General features: G+C 48.5%; 1 protein-coding gene across 3 annotated transcripts in view; it reads left to right on the forward strand.

The window, feature by feature from the left end:
- ADAMTS7 (ADAM metallopeptidase with thrombospondin type 1 motif 7) overlaps positions 1–25,054 on the forward strand; it is a 58,288-nt gene that overhangs the window by 22,104 nt on the left and 11,130 nt on the right. For 2 of the 3 annotated variants that reach the window (XM_033166563.1, XM_033166564.1), the window contains exons 16-23: positions 5,874–6,015; positions 14,353–14,479; positions 14,727–14,940; positions 16,841–18,622; positions 20,633–20,785; positions 21,369–21,542; positions 22,806–22,952; positions 23,106–23,265. In XM_033166563.1, coding sequence (XP_033022454.1) covers positions 5,874–6,015; positions 14,353–14,479; positions 14,727–14,940; positions 16,841–18,622; positions 20,633–20,785; positions 21,369–21,542; positions 22,806–22,952; positions 23,106–23,265 — 2,899 coding nt within the window. The remainder of the gene's footprint in view (positions 1–5,873; positions 6,016–14,352; positions 14,480–14,726; positions 14,941–16,840; positions 18,623–20,632; positions 20,786–21,368; positions 21,543–22,805; positions 22,953–23,105; positions 23,266–25,054) is intronic. The other variant, XM_033166565.1, reaches the window with a different exon arrangement.

Here is a 25,054-nt window from a genome sequence, read left to right on the forward strand (position 1 = left end):
GGGTTCAAGTGCTGGGCTTTGAACCTGTGAGTTCTGGGTCCAGTCTCTGCCACTGTCATGGACTCACTGCTGCAGAGCTGGGCAGACTTAATTAAGAGATGTGAAGCAGAAATTCAACAGGTGCAGCTTCCTAAAGCCCTGCTTTTTGGCGTCAGGGAAAGCAGCACTTGTTGAGACTTCACTCTCCGACTGCAGCTGTGAGGCTACCGAGGTCATAAACATATTTTCAGCCCTCGGTGATTCCATGTCCTGGAATCTGCTCATCCCTGGCTTGTGTTTAAACAGCCCCTCCCAGCTGAAGCTAGAGTGGAAGGTTATTTCGCTGCCAACAAATAGTTGATTGAAATTGACCCCCAAACTCTTGTAGGTAACGATATGGTATTTGTGCTCTCACAGAATTGCAGAGTTGAAAGGGACCCGGACAGTCATCTAGCCTGACCCCCTGCAATGCAAGAATCACAGTGACCCAGATGATCAAGGGACTAGAAACCAAGCCTGTTAGCGCCAGGAGGGAGGGAGAAGCCTAGAAACAGGGGAGGGAGTTGGGTATGTTTAGGCTGAAGGAGAGGCAACTGAGAGGGGATATGATAGCCATCTATGAATATCTGAAGGGCTGTCTCATGGAAGATTGAGCAAGCTTGTTTTCTGCTGCTCCAGTGTGGAGGAACCAAACCAAGGACTTCAAGTTACAAGGAAGGAGATTCCAACTAAATATTAGGCAGAACCTTCTGATGCTAAGAGCCGTTTGACGGTGTACCAGACTCCCTCGGAAGGTGTTGGCCTCTCTTTCACTGGAGGTTTTTAAAAAGAGGCTGGATGGCCACCTGTCAGGCATTCTTTAGCTGTGATTCCTGCATTGCCAGGGGTTGGACTAGATGACCCTTGGGATACCTTCCAACACTATGTTTCTGAGCAATTCAAAGTGTTGGTGCTGACCTTTAAAGCCCTAAACTGCCTCGGCCCAGTATACCTGAAGGAGCGTCTCCATCGTTCAGCCTGGACACTGAGGTCCAGCTCCAAGGACCTTCTGGCAGTTCCCTCACTGCGAGAAGCAAAGCTACAGGGAACCAGGCAGAGGGCCTTCTCGGTAGTGGCACCCACCCTGTGGAACGTCCCCCCATCAGATGTCTAGGAAATAAACAACTACCTGACATTTAGAAAACATCTGAAGGCAGCCCTGTTTAGGGAAGTTTTTAATGTGTGACATTTTAATGTATTTTAATCTCTGTTGGAAGCCGCCCAGAGTGGCTGGGGAAACCCAGCCGGATGAGCAGGGTACAAACAAACAAACAAACAAAATAATAAATAATAATTACAATTCTATGATTTGTCAGACTTTAAGGTGCCACGAGGCTCTTTGGCCTTGCTTGCGTGTCATTTTAAGCTATAGTTAAACTGGCTTAAACATGAACGTGCAGAATGCATTAGCACTAAGCCAAGAACAAACTATGGCTTGGCTCACAACAGCGTGTTAGCGCCAGGAGGGAGGGAGAAGCCACATGCCCACAACTGCCGCCATGTGCACCACCAGGGTTCAAATTTAAACCATATTTCCGTTTCCCTGTAGTTTCAAATGGCCTGCGAACGAGGGCTTTGTCATTGCAGGAACTGGGTTTCTCTGTTAACTGCTTTGAGCACTACGGATTTCTGGGAAACGTAGCGTGTAAATAAACTGGCTATTGCTTCATAACCTCCATCTTCACGGGCTTTGCCTGCCCCCCCCCCAGCCGCGCTTCTTGCCACTTCTGTTCTGCAAAGCTGCTGTGCGAAGTTCTGAGCAAAGCACTCCTCTCGAGTTATTTTGGAAATGGCAGAATCTGGCAGCCGGGAGGTTCCTGCTGATCTGGGAAGCCTTTGCTGTCTTCCGTGGGTGGACCTGGCCTCTTTCTTGCCCAGCTGAAATTGAAATCTGTTGCAGCATTCCTCAAAACCATCCAGATGTTTTGAACTGTCACTCCCATCACCCTCATCTGGTTCATCGGCCTGGTTTGCCGAGGGGGCAGGAGGAGAGGCACCACCAAGGGCCTCCGACCTTTCCAGAGGCGGCTATGAATGCAGAGACCACCATAGGGCCCCTCCTGTCAGTGGTACAGGCTCCTGCCCTCCCTGTATGGACAGCTCATCACTAATTTTTCCTGCAGGGAAGTCTGGTGGGTGTCTTCCTGGCTGCCAGGGAAGCCTTTCCTTTGGAGCAGGCAGACTTCCCAGGAGAGCTCTTTAGGAGTTAAATAGATTTCTCAGGGCTAATTCTTTTTCTCTCCCTCTTGCAGGGAGGTGTTTACTTTAACATTCTCTTCCCCTTCCAGCTTGACAAGGAAAGGAATTCTTTTTCCATTTTTGACCCCTACTTGTCTTCCTCCAGCTGCTTGTGAATTTTGAAACAAAGGAGCTGGTTTTGAGACCCACCAGGCAGGCAGGCAGGGAGCTCTCCTCTTCCCAAATAATATCACCTTGTTGGGGGACGCATGCCAGGCTGGGGTGGGGTGGGGTTTCAGTACACGCCTGCTTCCCCTGTCTTTTTTTTTTGCCACTGCCCTGGCAGGTTATTAATTTTGTGTTCCAAGAATAACTTTTGTTCTTTGCTTAAGAGCTATTGTGGCTAGCGTGTTGGAACCTGGGAGACCAGGGTTCGAATCCCCACTCGGCCATGAAGCTCCCTGGGTGACCATTGGGCCAGGCAGTGCCTTCTCTCAGCCGAACCTACCTCACAGGGTTGTTGTGAGGATAAAATGGGGAGGAGAACCATGTACACCACTTTCAGTTCCTTGGAGGAAAAGGTGGGAAATAAAGACAACCTACCTACCAACCAACCAACCAATCAATCAATCAATCAAAGAAGATCCAGCCAGATTCCTGAGCACAACAGCCCTCTCCCCTCCTGTGGTTTCCAGCAACTGGCATTTAGAAGCATTGCTGCTTTCAACTGAGGAGGCATTATTATTATTATTATTATTATTATTATTATTATTATTATTCTGCTACCCTTCATATTAAGATTTCAGGGCAGTTCGCAGAAGAAAATACAAGATAAAAATAAAAGTAAATAATTAAAACAAAACAGCAAAATAATAGCCCTCCCTCTCCACAGACATATTTAAAAGGCTGTATAATATTAATAAGCCAAAGGACTGGTTGGAGAGGAATATTCTACCAGAAAACCATGTTCCCATTCCCCCCCATCACTCAGTTGGGAGTGTTTTTTAAACCTTGATGGAAAGAGCTCTTAAGCAAACGGAGCTCAATTCTCTCTCTCTCTCTCTCTCTCTCTCTCACACACACACACACACACACACACTTTCCCCAGAATTTCTTGGCTGATCCTCAGAAAACCCAGGGCATATCCCTTGTTCAATGTGGCCAAACCTGTCCATTTACATTTTCTCTGTTTCTAATTTTTCCAGCCTTCCTCCCATTTCTGCATATGTTTGCAAATTTCACTTTTCAGACAAGAGAAAGCTTGCAGAGAGGCTTACAGATATCAAGAAGGCAAGCTGGTGCTTATCCGCCCTTACCTTTGACCCCTCTTTTTCAAGGCACATGTCCGCTCTTTAAATCTCTGTGTCTGAGCTGTCCCCCCAAACCTGCTCTTTAAAGCTCACTTGCTCCAATTGTGTTTTCAAGAAGGAAAAAGGGGAGGGGCACTTGGACACGGAGTTTTAAAGCAGAGGCCACACCTGGAAAGCGTGGAGGAAAGGTAAGTGTGGATAAGCCCACTCCTTGCACTCAGACTTATTGACATAAAAGGTACGACACAAAAGGAAAAAGACTGGGAGGGAAGAGGAAGAAAGCAAGTTCAGGTAGTGGTACCAAGTTACAAAGTTCTCCTGCCAGCCAGCTGGAAGGGAAAGAGTTCAAGGGGGGGGGGGAGATGAATGTTAATGCCTTTGTTTATTCAGGAAAAAAACAACTTTGGACGGAGTCTCAAGCTGCTTTCTCCGACTTTTTAAAGATAATTAGTTTCTATGTTCACGCTGATGCCTTGGAATGACTTATAGCACATAATCTCTTGGAACATTCCCTGGGATTTGTAACAGAGTTGAAAAACCTTTTTAAAAATGTTATTTAAAAAAATATTCCCTGAAAAGTCTCTTGGACCAATGCCCAAGTCCATTCCAAGAGCAGCAAAATTTTGGCAACAACGGCAGCTTCGAGGGTGGGCTTATTCACACTTACCTTTCCTCCAATCTTTCCAGGACATAGTCCTTGCTTTAAAACTCCTTTTTTCCCCTTTGGCTCTGGAGCCTTCCCTGTGAAAACCTGCTCTTTAAAGCTCATTGGAACAATCCCCAGAAAACCCAAATTGACACTTGCCCCGATTGAGCGCCCAAGTGTGGGTTATCGCAGGAGAAGCTCAGGGGCAAAAAAGCCCAACACCCCGCACTTGGACATGAAGCTTTTAAGCACAGACCTGGGCCTGGAAATAGCGGGAGGTAAGTGTGGATAAGTTGGCAAGCCTTTGCCAGAGCTATGTGCCCCCACGGACTGATACTTGAACCCTCCTGCAGGTAGTCTGCCTTGGGGCATTCACGTACCACTACAACACACTGAAATCAGCTTGGAAATATCATCTGAGAAGCTGTTTTACATCTCAAGGCTCTTAACCCCCTCCAGCCAGTTTTGTAAGGATGCTGAGAAATGATTTGGGCCTCTTATCTCAGACTTGCTGTTCCTAAGGGTGATGCGAGCCAAACAGCCTTGAAACTGGTTTAGGCTTGCAGTGTAGACACACATTCAATGGCTGGTGTGCCTTTGCAGATAAGCCTGCAAATAAGTTTGAAGATAAGTTGCGGCTGATATCTGGGGATGGAGCTGAAATCACACACTTAACTGTTTAAATGGCCAGGTTGAAGAAAGTGAGGAAACGAAGGGAAACTGTCCGTATTTTGCAAGAAGGGTTCATGCACACACCAGAACTTTACCTGTGTGACATTACAGTGAATTAAATGTCTTAAATGTGTCACTCTAGCCACCTTAAAAAAACCAAAACAACAGACTATTTGCAATTAGGTAAGTGACAGGGGCATGTACTGAAACATGTGGCATGAGCGAATGATTGAACAGGAAACTTTGCAGACACCCTGCAAGCAGATCAGGATGAATCCTCATTGTTGTATAACCGCCCCATAAACAAATTTGAATGAACGCTCTGCAAAGATGGGACATAGTCTAACCCAGTGGTTCCCAATTTGTCTCAGGCCACCGCCCTCTTAGTTCCATAGACTCACCCCCAGTGCCTCTCCTCTGTAAAAAGCACTATTCAGAGTAGCAGTTTGCCCGGCACACTAAGCAAGATAGCACAATAAAATTCAAAACTATAACAATTAATTGCACTCCCTCCCCCCAAAAAAAAATCCAAATACAACTATTTGGTTTAATTCATTCAACAGAACTGACGAACTTGATCCAGTGATACCAGCTTTTCAAAGTCTGGCGGTCATTTACACCTCCAGCACCTCCCTGGTGTGTCCCCTTGCCTCTTAGGTAATTCATTGCCTCCCAGGGCCTGCTGCTGCCCACTTTGGGTACCATTGGCCTAACCACTGCATGAGTTTTGTACAATCAGATCATGTGGAAAGCTGAAGACGAGCCCACAGATCCATCCTGCTTTCATTAGCTCTGAGGAGGGGCCCTTCTCCTATAGTAACATCCTTGTGATCCTCTGAAAACCAAACACTGGTCACTTTCTAAACTTTCAGTAAGTTTGCAGTTGCCGGTCCTCTGCTGCAGGCATCTCAAGGTCTTTTCCTGCTGGCCCCCTTTCTCTTGGCAGGACATCATCACACTTCCTCGGTACTTGGACCACATTTCGTTAAACGCTTTTTATATCGTCTGACTGGACGCTGCCTAATAACGTTTTCTTCCTTGCCTCTCAGCTCTTATTCCAGGAGAAGAACCCAGGAGTCCGCTATCAATACACCATTCAAAGGGAATCTGAGAACGAGAACGAGATCACGCCAGCCGAATTCTTTTGGCAATACGGACCCTGGACGAAATGCACAGCCACCTGTGGCACAGGTAAGGATGCCTGCCTCTTTCTTTGCCTTCATCTCACTGTTCAGTGCTTGGTGAGAAGTGGCGGGGGTGGGGTGGGGGTGGTCACTTTCTGGCCTAGGAGCCAGAGCAAGAAACTTCATGCATTGGGGAAAATCCAGAAAAGCAGGTGAACCTTCCCCGAGTCCTGCAGTCACCACCAGAGTCTCTTCTCTTCAGACCTCATCTGAGGGAGATGGAGAGAGAGAGAGAAGGCCTTTTCAGTGGTGGCTCCCCAACAGTGGCATGATGTCCCCAGGAAAAGATGCCAGGCATCATAATTGTCAGCCTTTTGCTATCAGGCTAAGACATTCCTGCTTTTCCAAGGCTTTTGGTTGTTAATTTCAGATCACAACTTTGTAAGATTCTCTTCTCTTTTGTGGAGCTCTTGTTTTAGTGGTGTGCAGGATTTGTCTCTCTCAAAGTATTGCTGATTGAGCACTTTAGGAAATATTTGTCTGCTATATTTTACAATAATAATAATTACTGTATTATTATTATTTACCGGTAACTGATTTTAGCTGTTTTTGTATTTTATGATGTTTTATGTGGCTTTGAGGCATTTTTTGAATTGAGCACTGGATAAATGCAATTAATTGATAATAATAATAATAATAATAATAATAATAATTTAATTTATTTTAGCTGTTTTGTATATTATGATGCTTTATGTGATTTCGAGGCATTTTTTTGAATGGTGCACTGAACAAATGAAACGAATGAATGAATGAAGGAATGGTGGCAGAAGGACTCAGGGCACTGCTCTGTAGGCTTCTTCTAACTGTTGAGAGTTGGGATCTGACTGTTAAGAGCCTGAGTGTCAATGTCCTCAATGCATATCTCAGCTGAGCCATGAATTCACTTCGTGGCGCAGCTGAGATAACAGTCTTGATGTAGGAAAAGCATTATGGAATACAGAGTGCTCTCAAGCATTAGTAGTCCAGGATCAGGCCTTTCATGTGGGGCAGGAAAGGATAGTGGGCGTATCCTCTCCCCAACCCCCAACAGTCCACCTTGTAGTAAGAAGGATATGGTAATAATAATTAACTAATGGAGTAGCCAGAAAATTTTGCTATCCCTTAATGGTGTCCATAATCCCCTGCTTAGAGGCATGCAGTGCTGGCTTGAGAGAGCGCTGAATTGGGGGTGCAGCATCCTGCCTTGAGGTGCTGGCTAACTGAGAGCAAGATGGAAGGGCAGGCAGGCAAGAGAATTTATTCTGCCGGCAAGGAAAGGCATTTGCAAAGGCCACTGCCACCCACTCTAGCCTGTGAATAAGGAAAACACTGTTGTGGAGTGCATAAATTCTCAATGCAAATGTATCAAAGCGATCAGACAGGCATCACTGCTGGATGTGTTTAGACCCTGCCTGTGCCCCTTTGTCCAGGATGCTTGACTCTCTGCAAATGTGTGTGCCAATACATGCACAGCGGTGCATAAGGACATGGGTTTCTGTTTGCGCAGCTGCATGTGCTCCTTTCTCTTGCCGCCAGCTGGTCAAGGCCTCTTTGGAAACAGACAGCTTGAAAAACAGAAGGCTTTGCCTTGTCCTTTGATATCCGCCTCTTGTTGACTGGGGTAACTGGGAAAGAGTCCTCCTCTACAGCTGAGTTTTATTAAACCAAGAGATGAGTGGACCAAATGCACAGGCCAGTTAAGGATGCCTCTTCACTCTCTCCTTTGGATGCTTCCAAATGACCACTATTTTGGGGTGGGCTTCAGTCGCGGCTAATTCAGGTTGTGGAATTATAGTTGGTTTGGGAGATCTTGTGCAACACACCCAATTCCCCCAAAGATCAAGCCTTTTGCAATAAGGAAAAGGAAGGGATTTTTAATTAATTTATTTCATAATATTTATACACTGCTTGATTGTAAAGCTACAACAAACCTCAAAGTGGTTTACTATCACTAAGAAAAATTAACGACCACAATTTAAAGCTTTTAAAAAGTTAAAATAACAATAGATTAAAAACAGATTAAAGTTTGCATTGGTTTTCTCAATATGTGGACAGGATTGTTATAGGAGGGCTCGGCATTCGAAACCAGCCATTTCATAACTATTCCAGTTTGCTTAATCCAGGCATGAGGGGTTTGGGGTCAGAATGAGGTTCTCCTGAAGCAAATGCATATATCCCTATTTCCCAGTGTTGTTCGGAAGGCAGCATTTTCCAGGTAAACTTTCACAATGGCACTTGGCTCCCCCTTAGGTAAGGGTAAAGGGACCCCTGACCATTAGGTCCAGTTGTGTCCGACTCTGGGGTTGTGGCGCTCATCTCGCGTTACTGGCCGAGGGAGCCGGCGTACAGCTTCCGGGTCATGTGGCCAGCATAACAAAGCCGCTTCTGGTGAACCAGAGCAGTGCACGGAAACGCTGTTTAACTTCCTGCCGGAGTGGTACCTATTTATCTACTTGCACTTTGTTGTGCTTTCAAACTGCTAGGTGGGCAGGAGCTGGGACTGAGCAACGGGAGCTCACCCCGTTGCGGGGATTCGAACCGCCGACCTTCTGATCAGCAAGCCCTAGGCTCTGTGGTTTAACCCATAGTGCCACCTGCTCTCCCTTACATAAGAACAAAAGAACAGCCTGGGTCAGCCTCCCATCTAGTCCAGCTTCCTGCTCTCACAGTGGCCAACCAGATGCCTGTGGGAAACCCGTAAGCAGGATTCGAGCACAAGAGCCCTCTCCCCCCTTGTGGTTTCCAGCAATTGGTATTCAGAAGCACTGCTGCCCCCAGCTGTGGAGGCAGAGCAAAGCCATGATGGCTAGTAGCCATTGATAGCCGTCCTCCGTAAATTACAAACTTGCCACACATGGTGTGCCTGCTTCTACAAGTCCTAGAAGTGGCAAAACATGACTCCATGGTTTGAAGGGATGCACTGCAGTGAAGGCAGGGCCGGATCCTTCCAACTCAGTGCTCATTACTGCACGTTTACCTCCTACGGGCAAAACATTTCTTGAGGAGGCATTCTCCCCATCCCTCACCCTGGCTACCCCACCTCCAGTCTGTTGCTGAGAAATTCTGTGTGATGGATCACAGCTGCCTTGAAGGCCCTGTGCAGATGGGTTTCACAGCTCCACAAAAGCCCAGAAACCTGAGCTTCAGAGGCAGCAAATTGGATGTCTTCAGAGGGGGCAGATTATGTCACCTGGGAGGACACAGATTCTCTTCTTTCAGCTCTCCCAGCTCACTGGGGCCTGACGCACAGTTACACTTGCCAAAGATTTCTTTTCTTTTCTTTTCTTTTCTTTTCTTTTCTTTTCTTTTCTTTTCTTTTCTTTTCTTTTCTTTTCTTTTCTTTTCTTTTCTTTTCTTTTCTTTCTTTTCTTTTCTTTTCTTTTCTTTTCTTTTCCTTTCTTTCTTGGCATCTCTGTCCCTTTTACTAAAACCAGATTGCCTTCCACGACTCCTCTGCAGTGTCGTTGCTCCAGATTTTCTGACAGATGCTGTCACTGTGGGAATGTTTATGTAATTTATATAATTTAGCAGAGTTTAAACGATCCCCTGTTTGAGTTTATGCAGTGACAAGCAGGTTGCTAACTCGTCTGAGTCCTATCAATAATTATACCTTCCTGGTTGGTAATCCCTTTCTGTCCCTCTTAAAGAAAACACACATGAATCTGAATCATATTAACATAAACTACCTTGCTCCCAGGGAAGTGTCTGTGTGCTTCAGCCAGCTGGGAAAGGATGAGGGAGAGAGAGAGACATAGAAAGAGAGGGGAGGGAGAGGTGGGGGGGGGGAGAGAGACCTTTGCAAGGTCAGACTCTGGAGCAAAGGGTCAGCTGGCGATAAGGAGGAGAAAGGACAAGGCAAGGGATGTTCTGTGCCTTGTAGAAAAGGAGCCCACAACAGGAGCAAGAGGCAGATTGTTGCAAGTGACAGGGTGGAGGTGTAGCAGTGGCCCAAAGGGGCCACAATGAATATGATAATGTGAACCCCAATAAATCATTGAATATGCTATAATAGAAATGCTATGGTAACCTGTTGCTTTAAGGAAACTGATGATTCTTTGCAAGAGACCTTCCCTACTGGGAAAGAAGGACAGCAAATACGTCAATCACATTCATAAAGCTAGAACATAAGTTGATACATAGAACAAAGGCCTAACACAGATTCCCATGCACGCAAACTAATGAAGATGTAACAATCTCTGAGAACCAAGGTTTAGTTAGAAATGCTTATAGCGCATGCGTATTAGATTAGGTAGTGTACATGCGTACTAAACTGAAATGATGTAATGAAATATGATTGGTTAATTTGAAATCCTTTGTTTGAAATGTTATAAATACCCCTGCCCAGACCTTTGGGCGGGGTTGCAGGCTTGCGAAAATGATTCGACTGTAACCCTTATTGCTTTGCAATAAAGAAAACAAAATGGACTCCTAGCTCCTCTAGTCTCTGAGTTTTATTGGCGTAGCTCAGAAGAAGGGCCTTTTGCCCAATGCAACAGAGGGACTGCACATAAGGACATACGAAGTGCTTATTGGATCAGGCCAGTGGCCCATTTAATCCAGCGTCCATTGGCCAACCAGTTGCTTGTGGGAAGCCCACAAGTAGGATTTGACCACAAGAGCCCTCTCCCCTCTTGTGCCTTCCAGCAACTGGTATTCAGAAGCATTACTGCCTCTGACTGTGGAGGCAGAGCAAAGCCATCATGGCTAGCAGTTATCAATAACCCTCTCCTCCTTCATGAATTTGTCTAACCTAAGGTTACCATGTTTTTCCCCCCAATGAATCCGGGGACACTTTTCAACTTCAATGGATTTTGTATGGGGACTGATTTGTAAATCTGGGGACTGTCCCGGGGAAACAGGGACGTCTGGTAACCTTAGTCTAACCCTCTTTCTAAGCCATGCAAGATGGTGGCCGTAATTGCCTGCTTTGGGAGCAAGTTCCAAAGTTTAACTATGCCCTGCGTGAACAAAGACTTTCTTCGTCCCAAATCTTCCAACGTTCAGTTTCATTGGATGTCCACAAGTTCTGGCACTATGAGACTGGGAGAACAACTTTTCTCTATCGGCTTCCTCCATGCCATGCATTTTACAAATGGCAAAGGAGGCTCTCCGGAGGCAACAATGCTAGCTGGGGTGTAAGGAGGAGGAAGGTGTGTGTCTATTTGCAAGGTCCAAGCCCAGAGCTGGTACACATTCACACAGTCGCCCAAGGATCAGATGCCATCTTGTGTGCAGTCACTTGGGGGAGGAAATCCTATTAAATTCCATGGGACATATTTGTGAATAAGCCTGGCTAAGAAGCAGGTCAGGGTCACTTCCAGATGACATATTTATCGAGCATCCTTCCCACTAAGTTTGCAGGGAAGGTAAACAACATCAACTGTTTATTGAGTGTTCATTCTTCTGATTTGTTTGCAGGGAGATGAAATGATGTCGCCTCAAGCAAATGTTACCCCACAATTTCCGTTGCAATTTCTCATCCCTTTCCTTACTGCAAACTGTCCAATCCCCCCCCCCCTTTTAGGTTTAGAGTTAGAGAAGTGGGTTTGTCCTGCAAAAGTGCCAAATCCAGTTTAATTATGCAACCTGAATTTGCTGGTAATTCAGTTGAAATGCCCCTACCCCCACGAAATAATGACAGTCTGGAAACAGCCCAGAAGTCTTTTTCCCCCCGCAAAGCTACTTTGGAGGCAGAGCATAGCCATTATGGCTAGTAGCCATCGATTGCCCTCTCCTCCATGGATGCTCCATCAGTTGCAGCAATTTCATGCAAAGAGCTCCTGATGCTCCTGCTTTTGGCTTCTGCAGGGAGAGGCTTTTGCAGCTGTTTTGTGTTTTGACCTCTCAGCTGTTGCTCATGTGCAGAAGCTGAGGCTAGTCCTCAGCAGACGGCCTGCTCCTAGGTGCTGCTGCTGCTCAAGGGGCCCCGAATGGAAGCAGGCAGCCTTCACTGAGCCATCTCCCAGATGCTTCCTATCTAAAGCCGCCAAGGTTAACGGGCAGCAAACAGCCTGTTTTGTCCAAACAGTTGTGCGAAAATAGCTCCAGAGGTCTGGAAATAGCCCTTGTGCCATCTGGGAGGGCGCTGGGCAGGCGCCTCTCTTTCTCCTGTAGGAAGGAATGGCGTGGCATCACAGAAGGAAGGGGAGGCAGGAAAGAGCCATGATCGTAATTCAACTTTGGATACCTTCTGCCTGAATCTTGATGCTTATATTGCAACAGAGCAGAGGGTATTCCAGGAAGCCAGAGCTAGAGCCTGGGTAGCTCAGTTGGTTAGAGCACGGTGCTGATAATGGCAAGATTGCAGGTTTGATCCCTGTATGGGGCAGCTGCATATTCCTGAATTGCAGGGGGTTGAACTAGTTGATCCTCAGGGCCCCTTCCAACTCGACAGTTCTGTTATTCTAAGTAGGGCTGGGTGATCTATCGATATATCGTCCCAAATCGGTTTGAAATCCATATCATGATATTTTGTTTATTTTTAGAAAGTGTTTTTTTGTGATGGGGGTGACAGAGCACACTTGGATCCACTTTAATTGCATGAACTTTTCTGATATGTGCTTGAAATACCGGCTGGAAAACACAAGACAGTCTGGTAGCATCCTCAGCCTATCCGAGCTCACAGGGTGAGATCAAATTGTGCACGCTCCTTTGAGCTCTGCAAAAGAAAGAGGGAGGTGGCGATCTAACTGTACTGTTAGAACATGGACCCACCAAATCAAATAAATCCGCAGGAAAAGGTTTCTCTCCTGTGGGATTACCCATGGGCCTCTCCCGCTGCTAGGATTGATTTCTGAGGTCGGCTGTTGGCTCTCCTGCCCTCCGCTCCTCATTGTAGAGTCTTGGCTTGCAGCTCACCCCACGTGGCAGGAGATCAGTTTCCAGGATTCTTTCCCAGCCCCGTGGAGTTCCATGCATCCAATTGCAAGAGCTCTCTTCAGATCGGCACTACTGTTCCTGGCAGAAAAGGGCTATTGTTCCCGCAGACAATCTGCGGCATTGTACATAGAAGAGGGCTCTGAGCCCGCCCAGCAGAAAAAACGACTCTGCGGGAGTCCCGTTACCAGTTGCACCAATTATTGCAAGAAGGCATTGCCATAAAAAAACAAAAACACAGAGGAATAAATTGCAGCTTTTGTTTTTAAAATAAACTTAAGGCCAGGACCAACAGTTTAGATTTCTTTCTTGTTAACGGCTCTGAGATCAAGGTCACAAGCGGACAAATCGACCTCTGAAATGGAGCGGTTTGGGCATTATTTAAGTCTGCTGCTTTTGAGGGTTCTGGTTGAGGGAACGGATTTTCTTTGTCCTGCACGGTGAAGCGCTTTTATGCCTGGTTTTGAGACCACAGCCTCACCCCATCTTAGAATAGCTTAAAGATAGGAAGTTGGATGCAGGAGCTTCTGGCAGAGGCCCTAACAAAGAAGGGGGGCAGACAAAGAGGGTCCTTGTTTGTTAACTGGTCATCCATGCACTGTGTGTGGGGTGTGTGTGTGTGCGTGTCTTGGCATGCTCGTTTTCAACCTGATCTTTGCTGACCTCAGCCCCCCAACAGTGCTCCTGCTCCGTGGTGACTTAATTACAACATTCCAAGTTCTCAAGGCTGCCTCCTGCTGCTTCCCCTCCCTAACCTTGGGGGGGGGGTATTGTTAGTAACAGCTGCTCACAGGTGCAGGGCTTAGAGACCTGCAGCGTCTTCTGCAATGATTAACCCCTGCGCTGCTCCCGAAAGGTCCTTGCTACAGCTGGCTGCCCAACACAGCGATTGTGTGTGGTGGTGGGACTCTAACACCCAGCCGGGGAAGTGGCTGTACCATCAGCCCTGCATGCAGAAGCTCCCAGATTTAATCCCCAGTCGTATCTCTAGGTAGGGCTGAGGAATGGCCCCTCCTGAAACCCTGGAGGGCCACCGCTGTCCGTTGGTGTGCAGCTGTTTCAGTCCAAGAACCACTATTCCTCATGAGCAACCTTCAAGTGGGGGAGCACATGCCAAGAGTTTTATAGCTTAATCATAGAATCATAGAGTTGGAAGGTACCCTGAGGATCATCTAGCCCAACCCCCTGCAATGCAAGAATATGCAGCTGTCCATTACGTGGACCGAATCTGCAACCTTGCATACATAGTTCTCTGCCTCCCCATTTTATCCTCACAACAACCCTGTGAGGTAGGCTAGGCTGAGAGGCAGTGACTGGCTCAAGGTCACCCAGCGAGTGCCGTGACCGAGTGGGCATTTGAACCCTGGTCTGCCAGGTCCTGGTCCAATACTCTAACCACTACACCCCACAGATCCTTGGTTCTTGGCATGCCATCATTTACCACTGTGCGCACGGGGCATGCCTGTTACCCACCTCCTTCTCTCCTCAGGGGTCCAGAGGCAGGTTGTGCACTGCATGGAGAAAGTGGCTGGGATGGTGGAGGAGCACTACTGCAACGTTCTTAGCCGGCCGGACGACAAGCAGAAGAGTTGCAGCGAGGAGCCGTGCCCTGCCAGGTCAGCTCATCTCCTCTGCATCTAAACCACAAGGACATAAGGAGAGCCTGTTGGATCTGGTCAATGGCCCATCGAACCAAGCCCCAATAACTGTGAAAGGAGCCTCTTAGAAACATAGAATTGTAGAGTTGGAAGAGATCCAAAGGGTCATCTATTCCAAACTCTTGCAATGGTCATGCTCCCAGAGTGGATGTCTAATTGCTCTTTCCCTAGCCTAACCCTTGAATTCCTGCTCGCTCCCTTCCAGGTGGTGGGCTGGTGAGTGGCAGGCGTGTTCTGCCACTTGTGGGGACACTGGGCTGACGAAGAGGACCGTCCTCTGCATCCAGAGCGTGGCGCTGGATGAGCAGCGGGCTCTGCAAGCCAGCAAGTGCCAACATCTCTCGAAGCCAGATGCCACGGCCCCCTGCAACCGAGAGGTCCTCTGCCCAGCTCGGTGGCTGGCTGGCAATTGGTCCAAGGTGAGGAGAATCCGAGCGCAAAACCCTTGCTGCAAGTCTTGGTTCAACCCACGAAGGCATCTCCAGTTGGGCTGGGAATTTCCCCTGTCTAAAATCCTGAAGGGCTGCCGTCAAAACAATTATTGAGCTAGATCAGGGGTGGCCAACTTCCAAGAGACTGGGATCAACTCACAGAGTTAAAAACTGGCAGTGATCTACCCCCTTTTGGGGGGTTCACGTAAAAGTTATTGAGCTTCTTTAGTGAGTAGGAAAGCGACATTGAGCTTTTTTTTAGGAAGGAAAGCCCTGTTTTTGGTGGTTCAGGTAATTTTAGGAGTGCAGGGCAAAAATGTTGAGTTTTTTTTTAGGGGAGCCAAGGTTTTTTAGCTTCTTTGGGGAGAACCACTGATCTACCGGTGATCTACCACAGACGTCCAGTGATCTACCAATAGATCACAATCGACCTGTTGGACATGCCTGAGCTAGATGGACCCCATGATCTGATTCATTGTAAAGCAGCTAGCTTCCTACCTTCCTCCAGACAGGAACTGGAGGATTCTCTATTGCATAAATAACCATGGCTTTTGCAAATTTGGCAAAGACCAACACTGTACTCTGAAATCCAAATGCACTTGAGAGCAAGCCCCACCGGAGATTTCGCTAGGTCCTTGGGAGAGGACGGAGGAGGCTGCCCAACAACATCCTTGGCCTTGGGCAATCCGCGTCTTCCCTCCCAAGGTCCGTGCAGAAAGACTCCGCTTTTAATGTGGCTGGCAGGGAGTCACATGTTCTTGTGGCATGAAACTATTTTTGATATGTGGGTTGCTGCAACTCTGGAGAAAGGTCATAAGACCTCTTATCTGCTCAGCCGCAACAAACATCCTTCTTGTGCTTTGTTAGCAAATCCCCACTCGCTCTTTCCCCCCTCAGCTAGGAATCTTGCTCGGATGAAGGGTGATACTTGATGGGAACCCCAAATAGAGACGACCTATGAAGTCACTGGGTGCCAGCTCTCTCCAGGGTGACCCGTCAGCCCCCCCCCCCCCCCGCTGTCTGGGTTTTTCCATGCAAGCCAAGCTTTGTCAGGAAACAAAGATGACCTGAAACTGAAGAACGATGGCTGGGTTTAGATTGAGCTTCTGTAGTGGAAAAAGCAAATGACCTTGGATTATAATTATTTCTGGCCCCTTTTTGCATGGACCAGCCTTCCCCAATCTGGTGCCCTCCAGAAATTTTGGACTACAACTGGGGCACCAGGTTTGTTTATTTACTGGATTTATATTCCACCACTTGAGTCTCCAAGGAGCCCAAGGTGGGGTATACATGGTTCTCTCCCCACCTTCTATAAACCCCACAACAAACCTGTGTGGTAGGTTAGGCCGAGAGGTCATGACCAAGTGGATATTGGAAACCTAGTATTCCAGGTCCTAGTTTGACACTCTAACCAGTGGTTCCCAAACTTCCGGGGGCCACGAATCCCTTGGTTCTATAAACCCTCACCAGTGTTCCCTACCCTATAAAAGGCATTATTCAGTATAGTGGTTTGCATGACCCACTAAGGAAGACCGTAACACAATCAAATTCAAAACAGTGACAACTAATTGCACATTAAAAAAAAAACAATTAAAACTATTTAGTTTAATTACTACAACAAAATTGATGGATGAACCATTGATATCAGCTTTTTGAAATTTGACAATCATTTACACTTCCTGTTCCCACTTGCCGACGCTTCCTAGCACCCCCACCTAGGTAATCCCATTGCCCCTTGGGGGTGCTACCACCCACCTTGGGATCAACTGCTCTAACCACTATACCACGCTATCTCTCTTGGAGGATCATAGCATAGAGAAACAGCCAGCACTGTGTTGGCCATTGATGTCTCTCACACTCCTTATTCTCTCTCCCCTTTTGAATACAGTGTTCGGTCACATGTGGAAGTGGGATACAGCATCGCCTGGTGTATTGCCCCAATAATACCAGAGCCAGCTGTGATCCGGGACAAAGACCAGCCTCCGAAATTGCCTGTTCGTTGCTGCCCTGCTGGAACAAGATCGAGAGCATCTTCTCAGACTGGTCAGGCTCTGGTTCCTCGAGCCGGGAGCTGTACAATGAGATCAATTTCATCCCCAGCCACCCAATCCCCCGATTCAGCCCTTTGTCACCCAAATCCGAAGACCTCAATGCCATAAGGGAAGAAGACTTTTCGCCCGGCAACAACAAAAAGGGAAACGTGTTTGTGGATGATTTTTACTACGATTACAATTTTATCAATTTCCATGAAGACCTGTCTTACGACCCAGCTAACGCCAAGGGTGGCGGGAGAGAGGACTTGTCGCCAGATGTCGGGGTGAAGAAGGTAAGCGACGTGAAAGAGGACCCTCAAGAAATGAATCCCGATTCTCTCTCTACTGTAAAGCCAGAGATGGACCATGGAAGCCCAACATCTCCAGCTGTTGGGCGGAATAACAAAGGGGTAACCAGTGGGTTTCAAGAGCATAGCACTGCTGTCAGTTGGCATGGTTCTTTAGGTACAGCCGTTGCTGTCTCTCCAACCTCCTCCATGGCAGTTAAAGTGAAGGAGAACCCACCAGCCATTTGGAGAGATCTTCCTTCTTCCACTTTTGCAGCTGCAACGGATTTCCCTTCTGGCACCAACACCCATGTATCTGTCAATCATGCCCAAGAAGACACTACACGTTGGGAAGGGAAGGTAGCAAACACGGCCCCCTCCATGATCTTCCCTTACTTGACCCCCCTGACTCCAACCGTACCTTCTGTTGAGGGTAGCCCCAGTCAAGACCATGAGTTTAGCACTCCCAAGAACTGGAAGGAAAACGTTGGAGGCTCAAAGGTCCCATATCTCAGCACCATCGAAGACAATGGCTTGTTGGGCCATGGAGAAGGTGGTGGTGCAGACTGGGCCATCGTTGATCTCAAAGATGACATCGGTGATGAACGCAGAATGGAAGAAGTCTTGGTTACAACAGTTGCGGCAGGAACTGCAGAAAGAGCATCAAAGGGGACGCATGGGAACTTCATTTCTCCACTGCCTGGTCCTACTGAAACCACCCTTCACCTTCCTGCTCAGGTCCCAAGCGAGACAAGCAGGAAGTCTGATGATGGTGTGAGTCCATCCGATGTGGCAAACAGCAAGAGCCTTGCGGCAGATGCACAGGACCTCCAACACTCTCCTGCTGATGTGGTCAAGGCCAAGGGCGAGCCTCCCTCCCTGGAGCCCACACCCACCTTTGCCTATGAGCCACCTGGGCTTGACAGCAATACGGGCAAGAGGCACCCCCCTTCCAGCCATGTTCTGCTCATGCCACACAGTCCCAACTCACTGGGGCGGCAGCTGCCAACTGACCCAACGTCCTTGGAGCGGGGGCCCTCCTCCCCAGGCTCTTTCACTTCCATGCTACCTGTGCCAAGGCAGAAGGAGGAGTCTGTTGGAATGAAAACCAAGTGGGACGCTGAGCACATCCCTCCCAGTGTGAGGGACCAGGGACTCTCTGGGGGCATAAATAAAAGTGCCCCCCACGGGGCTCACTGGATGTTTGCAAGCAGCCATGGAGATCTCGGGCCCAGGCCCACGACTGCAAGGCACCAGGAGGAAAAGGAGGACAGGACGCTCTCGGTGGCTCCTCCGGCTACTGTCCCAGCTGCTCTGAATGCCAGCTGGGAAGCTGGAAACTGGAGTGAGGCAAGTTCCTGGCAGGAAGCAGAGGATACCTGCCGGTTGCAGGGAGTTCGCTGCTTGGCTCTGAGCCCCTTGGCACCAGGCCTGCTTTCCCCAGAGCTCAGCTCTGCAGAAAGTGGGAGGGTTTGGGTCACACTCTCATCCAGAGCAGGGTTAGCCAGCCCGGTTCCCTCCAGTTGTTGTTTGGCTGCAATTATTTTTATTTATTTGTTTCATAAAATGTACATATTGTTTGATTGTAAAAAAAAAAAACCAAAACCAAAACCACAAAGCAGTTAAAACAATACAATTATCGACAAGAAGCATTAACAACAAGAATTAAAAACTTCTAAAAAGTTTTTAAGTCTAAAAACAGATCAAAACTCTCATCAACTTTCTAAGCAAAATTGTTTAGACAACAATCAGGCCATGCTGGTGGCTGGGATTTTATTTATTTGCTATTTGTTTATGTATTAAATTTATATTTCTCCCCCTACCTCCCTGGAGGGTGCCTAGATTGGCTAAAAAACATAAGGGGAAAGGACAGATCCAATATATAATAATTAAAATGACAGCATACCTTCCAACATTTCTCTGTTGAAAATAGGGACCTCCTATTCAACAACAACAACAGCAATATTCTTATGTATACCCCGCTCATCTGACTGGGTTGCCCCAACCACTCTAGGCGCCTTCCAACATACATACTGTATATAAAAAAAACTTTTTTTTTTTAAACTTCCCTATACAGAGCTGTCTAGAAGGGAGTTCCAGAGATGGGGGTCCTGACAGAGAAAGCCTCTTCCCATGTTCACACTTTGCACCCAGGGGCAATGCTGGCTATGCTCTGCCTCCATGGTTGGAGGCAGCAATGCTTTCAAATACCGGTTGCTGGAAACCACTGGAGAGGAGAGTTGCTCTCGTGCTCGGGTCCCATTGGGGCATCTGGTTGGCCACTGTGAGAACAGGGTGCTGGACTTGATGGGCTGCTGCCCTGATCCAGCTGGTGCTTCTTATGCTCTTAGGTGCTTAAGAAGCTCCCCCAACCTGATCACAAACAGCAAGTTGGGACGTATGGAGTAAGGCTCTCCTCTGAGTCCAGGTCTTTTAAGGCTCTGTATAATAGCACCAGCGCCTTGAATTGGACACTGTAGCTCACTGGCAGCCAGAGCAGGACTCTCAGATCTGGAGCTGTAGTCTGACCTCCTCTGGATGGCACCTGCAGACCCTCCCAAGTGTCCCTACTTTCCAGAGACAGTACCAGATTTACAGAAGCTGTCCTGGTTTCTGATTTGATCCTGGAATGTCCCTCTTTCCACTGGAGAAATGTTGGAGGGGACGTCTCTATATTGATTGGAGAAATGTTGGAGGGTATGGAATAAAGTGTCCCAATTTTCATCAGAGAACTGTCGGAGGCTATGCACCTTGTTGGCTACACCTGGTCTAGAGGAGATGGAATGGAGGGGGGTTGCAGGTGCAGAGAAGACCCTGTCTTGGCTCCAAGGTTGTCTTTTCAGATGGCCTCTTTGCTTGTTGGGACTCTGGTGATTGCAAGAGGCTCCAGCAGGCGGTATGAGAAGGCAGTAGCAGATGAGGATGGGCCTCATAGAGGCCAGAGTTTGGCCACTTAGTAGAGGGGCTGGAGAATCTTTTTCAACTCAAAGGTTGCTTTCCAGGGGCCACATGCAAGAGACAAAAGTGGGCAGAGCAACAAGTATGGATTTTTAAAACCTCTGTAGGCTAGCTTCCCTACACATTCCCACCCTCCTCTTTATCCTCCATCCAGACCAGCAAAAAGCATCTCCAGAGCTCCAGCTAGGGCAAAATACTCAAGGAGGGTGTGGAGCAAGGCCAGGAGGGGTGTGGCTTGGGAAGAGTCAGGAGGGCCAGGCGGAGAGGACTGGAAGGCCACATTTGGGAGGGCCTGAGGTTCCCTACCCCTGCCTGGAGAGGCAGGAGGTGAAAACCCAGCTCCGTCGAATTAGCGGGGACTGAGCAGGCCTGGGTGCTAACAGGGCTTCCTCTTCCTTCCAGTGCTCCACCACATGCGGCCTGGGCGCCATTTGGAGAACAGTGCGCTGCAGCACAGGGCAGGAGCAAGACTGCAGCCCTGCCCGGAAGCCCATCCCTGCCCGGAGGTGCTACTTGAGGCCGTGTTCCAGCTGGCGCGTCGGGAACTGGAGCAAAGTAGGCAAAACTCACCCCTTTGCCGAGGAGGCCTCTGGGGCTCGTCTTCACACACCCCTCTTGATCATTTATTTAAAGTATTTGCTCCGTTGTTGCGGAGCAGCAGGTTGCACTCGATGACTTCCAAAGTCTGTTCCAACCCAAAAAATGCAGTGACTGCAACTGGAGCAAAAGCCTCAGATCTTTGCAATTTAATGGTGGGCATGGAGGCAGGTCTAGGTCTGCTGCCCCTGTCCGCTTTCCTCCAGTGTGCCATTGAGGCAACTGCCTCAGAATGCCTTAGGATAGCGCCGGCCCTGGTGGCCACTTACCACAGATAGTCTTATCCCCCGTAAACCTTGACCTGAGGCCACTCACTGCCTCTCAGGCTGGCCTACCTTGCAGGGTGGTTGTGAGCATAAAGTGGGGGGCAGGGGGATATTTCTTAGAACCCATGGGGAGGGGACAGCAGGGAACTGAATAGGTGGGAACAAAAACAGGCTCCTTTTGAGAGCAGCCAGGCTGTTTCCCAATTATCCCCCCACCCCAAAGCGGGCAGTGGCTAGCTCTCAGCCGGCTTCTCTTTTCACTATTTGGCACCCAGTGCTCCAGGACCTGTGGAGGCGGTGTGAAAGTCCGGGACATCCACTGCGTCGACACCAGGGACCAGCGGCCCCTCCGCCCCTTCCACTGCCAGGCTGTGCTGTACAAGCCCCTCACCCAGATGCCCTGCAATAACAAGCTGTGCCTCGGCTGGTACACTTCTACCTGGAGAGAGGTGAGTCGGGGGCAGGGGGCAAGCAGAGAGGGGAGGAAGCTGTGAGCCCAGCCCAGAGGTCCCTTGTGCCGGGGTGAGGTGTGGGCGTCTTGCTCCAATTTTTCTTGCTGCTTTCTTACCCCAGATTTGAGTAGGCTGCAATGGTGATGAGGTGTGGCTTGGATCTCCACCCTCTGTAGCATCCATTCATTTTTACCATTGTGCTGAATGGAAAATAAATTCCAGAGGCAATGAATAACCCCACCACCACAACAACAACCCTCCCTTGTAGTTGTTGTAGTTATTAACTATTTACAGTATAGCCTACCTTTCCCCCCCGTCGGGGACTCAAGGTGGCTTCCACAAATCAAAACAACACAAATCAAATGCGAAAAAACTAAAAACAATTGTTGAAAAGTAGCAGAATTAAAAACAATAAAAAACAAACAGCACAGCTCTCGTAAAAGCCTTTTCCTTTTTTTAAAAAAAAAAACCCAATCAGTTCCAAAAAGCCTGTTGGAATAAAACAGTCTTCGCTGGGTGATGGAAGGACAGCAAGGAGGGAGCCCGTCTGGCTTCTCTAGGGAGAGAGTTCCAAAGCCTGGGAGCAGCCACCAAGAAGGCCCTCTCCTGTGTCTCCACCAAGCATGTCTGTGAGGGTGGTGGGACTGAGAAAAGGGCCTCCCTCGAAGGTCTCAGAGTGCAGGCAGGTTTGCATGGGAGAAGACGGTCCTTCAGATAGCTTGGACCTAAGCTGTATAGGACTTTATGGGTCATAATTGGGACGTTGAATTGTAGTTTTTCTACTGTGCCATTTCGGTTTAATAGGAATGTCTTCTACCAGGTGATGCACCCTGAGATCTGATCTGCTTTTGCAAATAAATTCACTCCCCAAAGACACTGGAAGCTCCCAAAGAGCAGGAAATGCAGGCTGCTTCCCCAATGATATGCCTTAAACCAGGGGTAGCCAACATGACGCCCTCCAGATACTATTGGACTGCAACTCCCAGCATCCCTGCCAACTGGGGCTGGTTGGAAGTTGGAGTCCAACATCTGGGGGCCACTACGATGTGCTGCCCTGGCCGTGAATGGACCTCCTTACTCCACAGGAAGCCCACCAAGCAGACAAGCCCATGGAGGTTGCTGTGTGCCTCCCACTCCTGTTTTCACTGCCATGCTTGCTCCTTGGCTCAGAACTAGCTCTTGCCCAAGCACCCGCCTGCATCCCCCGTAGAGGGTCGGTGGTTCTTCCTTCTCAGCTGATTCCTGCCTGTTTCCTGCTAGTGCTCTGAGCTGTGTGGAGGAGGGGAGCAGGAACGCCTGGTGACCTGCCCGGAATTTGGACGGTGCGACGAAGCCCTCCGCCCGAACAACACCAGGCCTTGCAATGTCCACCCCTGCACCAAGTGGACAGTGGGATCCTGGGGGCAGGTAAGCCAGGAATCCTTCTCCTGAATCCCTGATGGGAAGGAATCCAGAACGCTTTTGATGATTGGAAATTAGGGTGCACCCTTCCTCCCTTCCTCAGGGTGGTCCAGGGCAGGCTGTGGCTGGGTGGTCTGAGCTCCTTTTTGATCTCTTTAGTGCACGGCCATGTGTGGGGGAGGCATCCAGAAGAGGCAGGTCAAGTGCATGAACACCAAGACCGGGGAGGTGGAAGAAGACAGCAGCCTTTGCGACCATGAACCATGGCCGGAGAACACGCAAAAGTGCAACCCCCAGGACTGCAGCCCCAGCCCACCAAGTAAGTGGCGGAGTGGGGCGGGCGGAGGGGTGGGAGAGGTAGAGATTCTGCAAGGCGTGTTAGCGGCGAGGACACAAGAGTCCGGCCTCTGACCACGGAACTGGTAAGAACCAGTTTAGGAGGAACCTAAACGAATATTAGAGTGAAAAAACAGCTGCAGATAAGGTGCAAGGAGGGTTCTGTACATTCAGTAAAAACTTTGTGTTGAGTCAGTGTTTTCAAGGAGTATGGTTGGATGAAGAGATGGTGATGTGCTGGGTGATAGAAGTGGTTGGCTAGAGAGTAAAACAGCCAGGATGTTGCATATTTCATATATGGGGCAGGGGGTGTTAGTGGAATGTTCTCACAGACACTTTGGGGCTCTGTCCCGTACTGCATTACGGAATAAAGTCTGACTAATGAGGAGTTTGGTTTGAACCCACAAAGGGAATTTTCTCCCACAGGAGTCAGGGGACTCAGCTATACAGCTGCAAATACAATGGTTTAAGTGTGTTATACAAGTGTGACACTAGATGGTGATGGTAAGCTTATGGCAAATTCAATATATTTTTCAAAACGTTTTTTTAAAAAGCATTTTCACAGTGTTTTTTATATGTGTCTAGATTCCACCAGAGCCACAGCAACAGGGGAAGGGGAGTCAGCCCTTTCCCTGCCACCCCCATGCAATTTCCCTCCTTAAGTGCTGAAGGCCTGGTTAAAAATAAAAGCAATTGGCTGGTGCCTAAAAATAGGTGGTGGTGGTGCCAGGCAGGCCTCCCTGCAGAGAGCATTCCATAAGTGTGGAGCCACCACTGAAAAGGCCACTTCTTCCATCGGCCTTAGCCATTCAGTGGAAAGAGTATACTGTAGAAATGTTGATCTCCTCCCAGCAGGCTCCTTTGGTGCAACCCCCCACCCCACCCCACCCCACTGCTTAGAGGTCTAGCGCCACCTGCCTGCTTCTGATCCAAAAATGCAAACTATGCAAACGCTCCCAAGGGCCCGATCCAGCGTGGTCTGCAGAATTATCCTGGCTGTTGCCAAAAGATTACACTGGTTTTCTGTGCAAGGGCAGGGCACAGGAAATGTTAGCCTTACAATAAATGCCTCTCTCCAGAAGAATACTTGTTACTCATGGTAATAGCGCTGAGAGATAAAGTGGGAATACAGATCCTGCGGTGCTGATGGATATACAATGGCCTTGGTGTATAGGGTCATGATTTCCCCCCACATAAACGATGCAAGACAATGTGAGGGAACGTGGAGGGCTGAACGCTCTGGGTTTTTTAATGGCCTATATTTGGTTTATGGCCCAGGGCAGGAAGCGCTGATGGGAAAGAAAACATATCCTGCTGAACTCTGGAGGGAGGGGGAAAGTCTCATCCGCTTGCCATATGAAGTCAGATTCTTGCTAAAGCTGCAGGCCTGGGCACAGAGGTGTCATGTCCCCTTGGTCTTTAGTGCAGAGCCCCATACAGGCTGCTGCAGAGTGGTCTCACCTCATAGAATTGTGGAGTTGGAAGGGACCCCAAAGCTCATCTACTCCAACCCCCCAATATGGGATTCACAGCCAATCACAGCCTTCTCGTGGGGCATTAGGGAAAATGATCTGCAAAATAACCTCCCAGCATAGAAACACACTCCTTGGATTTCTAGCAGCTATGAATTTGTAAATGAACGAACTCAAAGCAGCTGAACATGTTGAAAACTAAGACCACGGATTTGTATAAGGGCAGCTCTCTTCCCCTCTGTCCTTCTTTTTATGTTTATGTCCTGAAACTGTTCTGGAAACCCAGCAGTGTTACACTAA

The sequence above is a fragment of the Lacerta agilis genome, chromosome 13 (assembly GCF_009819535.1).
Source record: "Lacerta agilis isolate rLacAgi1 chromosome 13, rLacAgi1.pri, whole genome shotgun sequence".
Lineage (NCBI taxonomy): Eukaryota > Metazoa > Chordata > Lepidosauria > Squamata > Lacertidae > Lacerta > Lacerta agilis.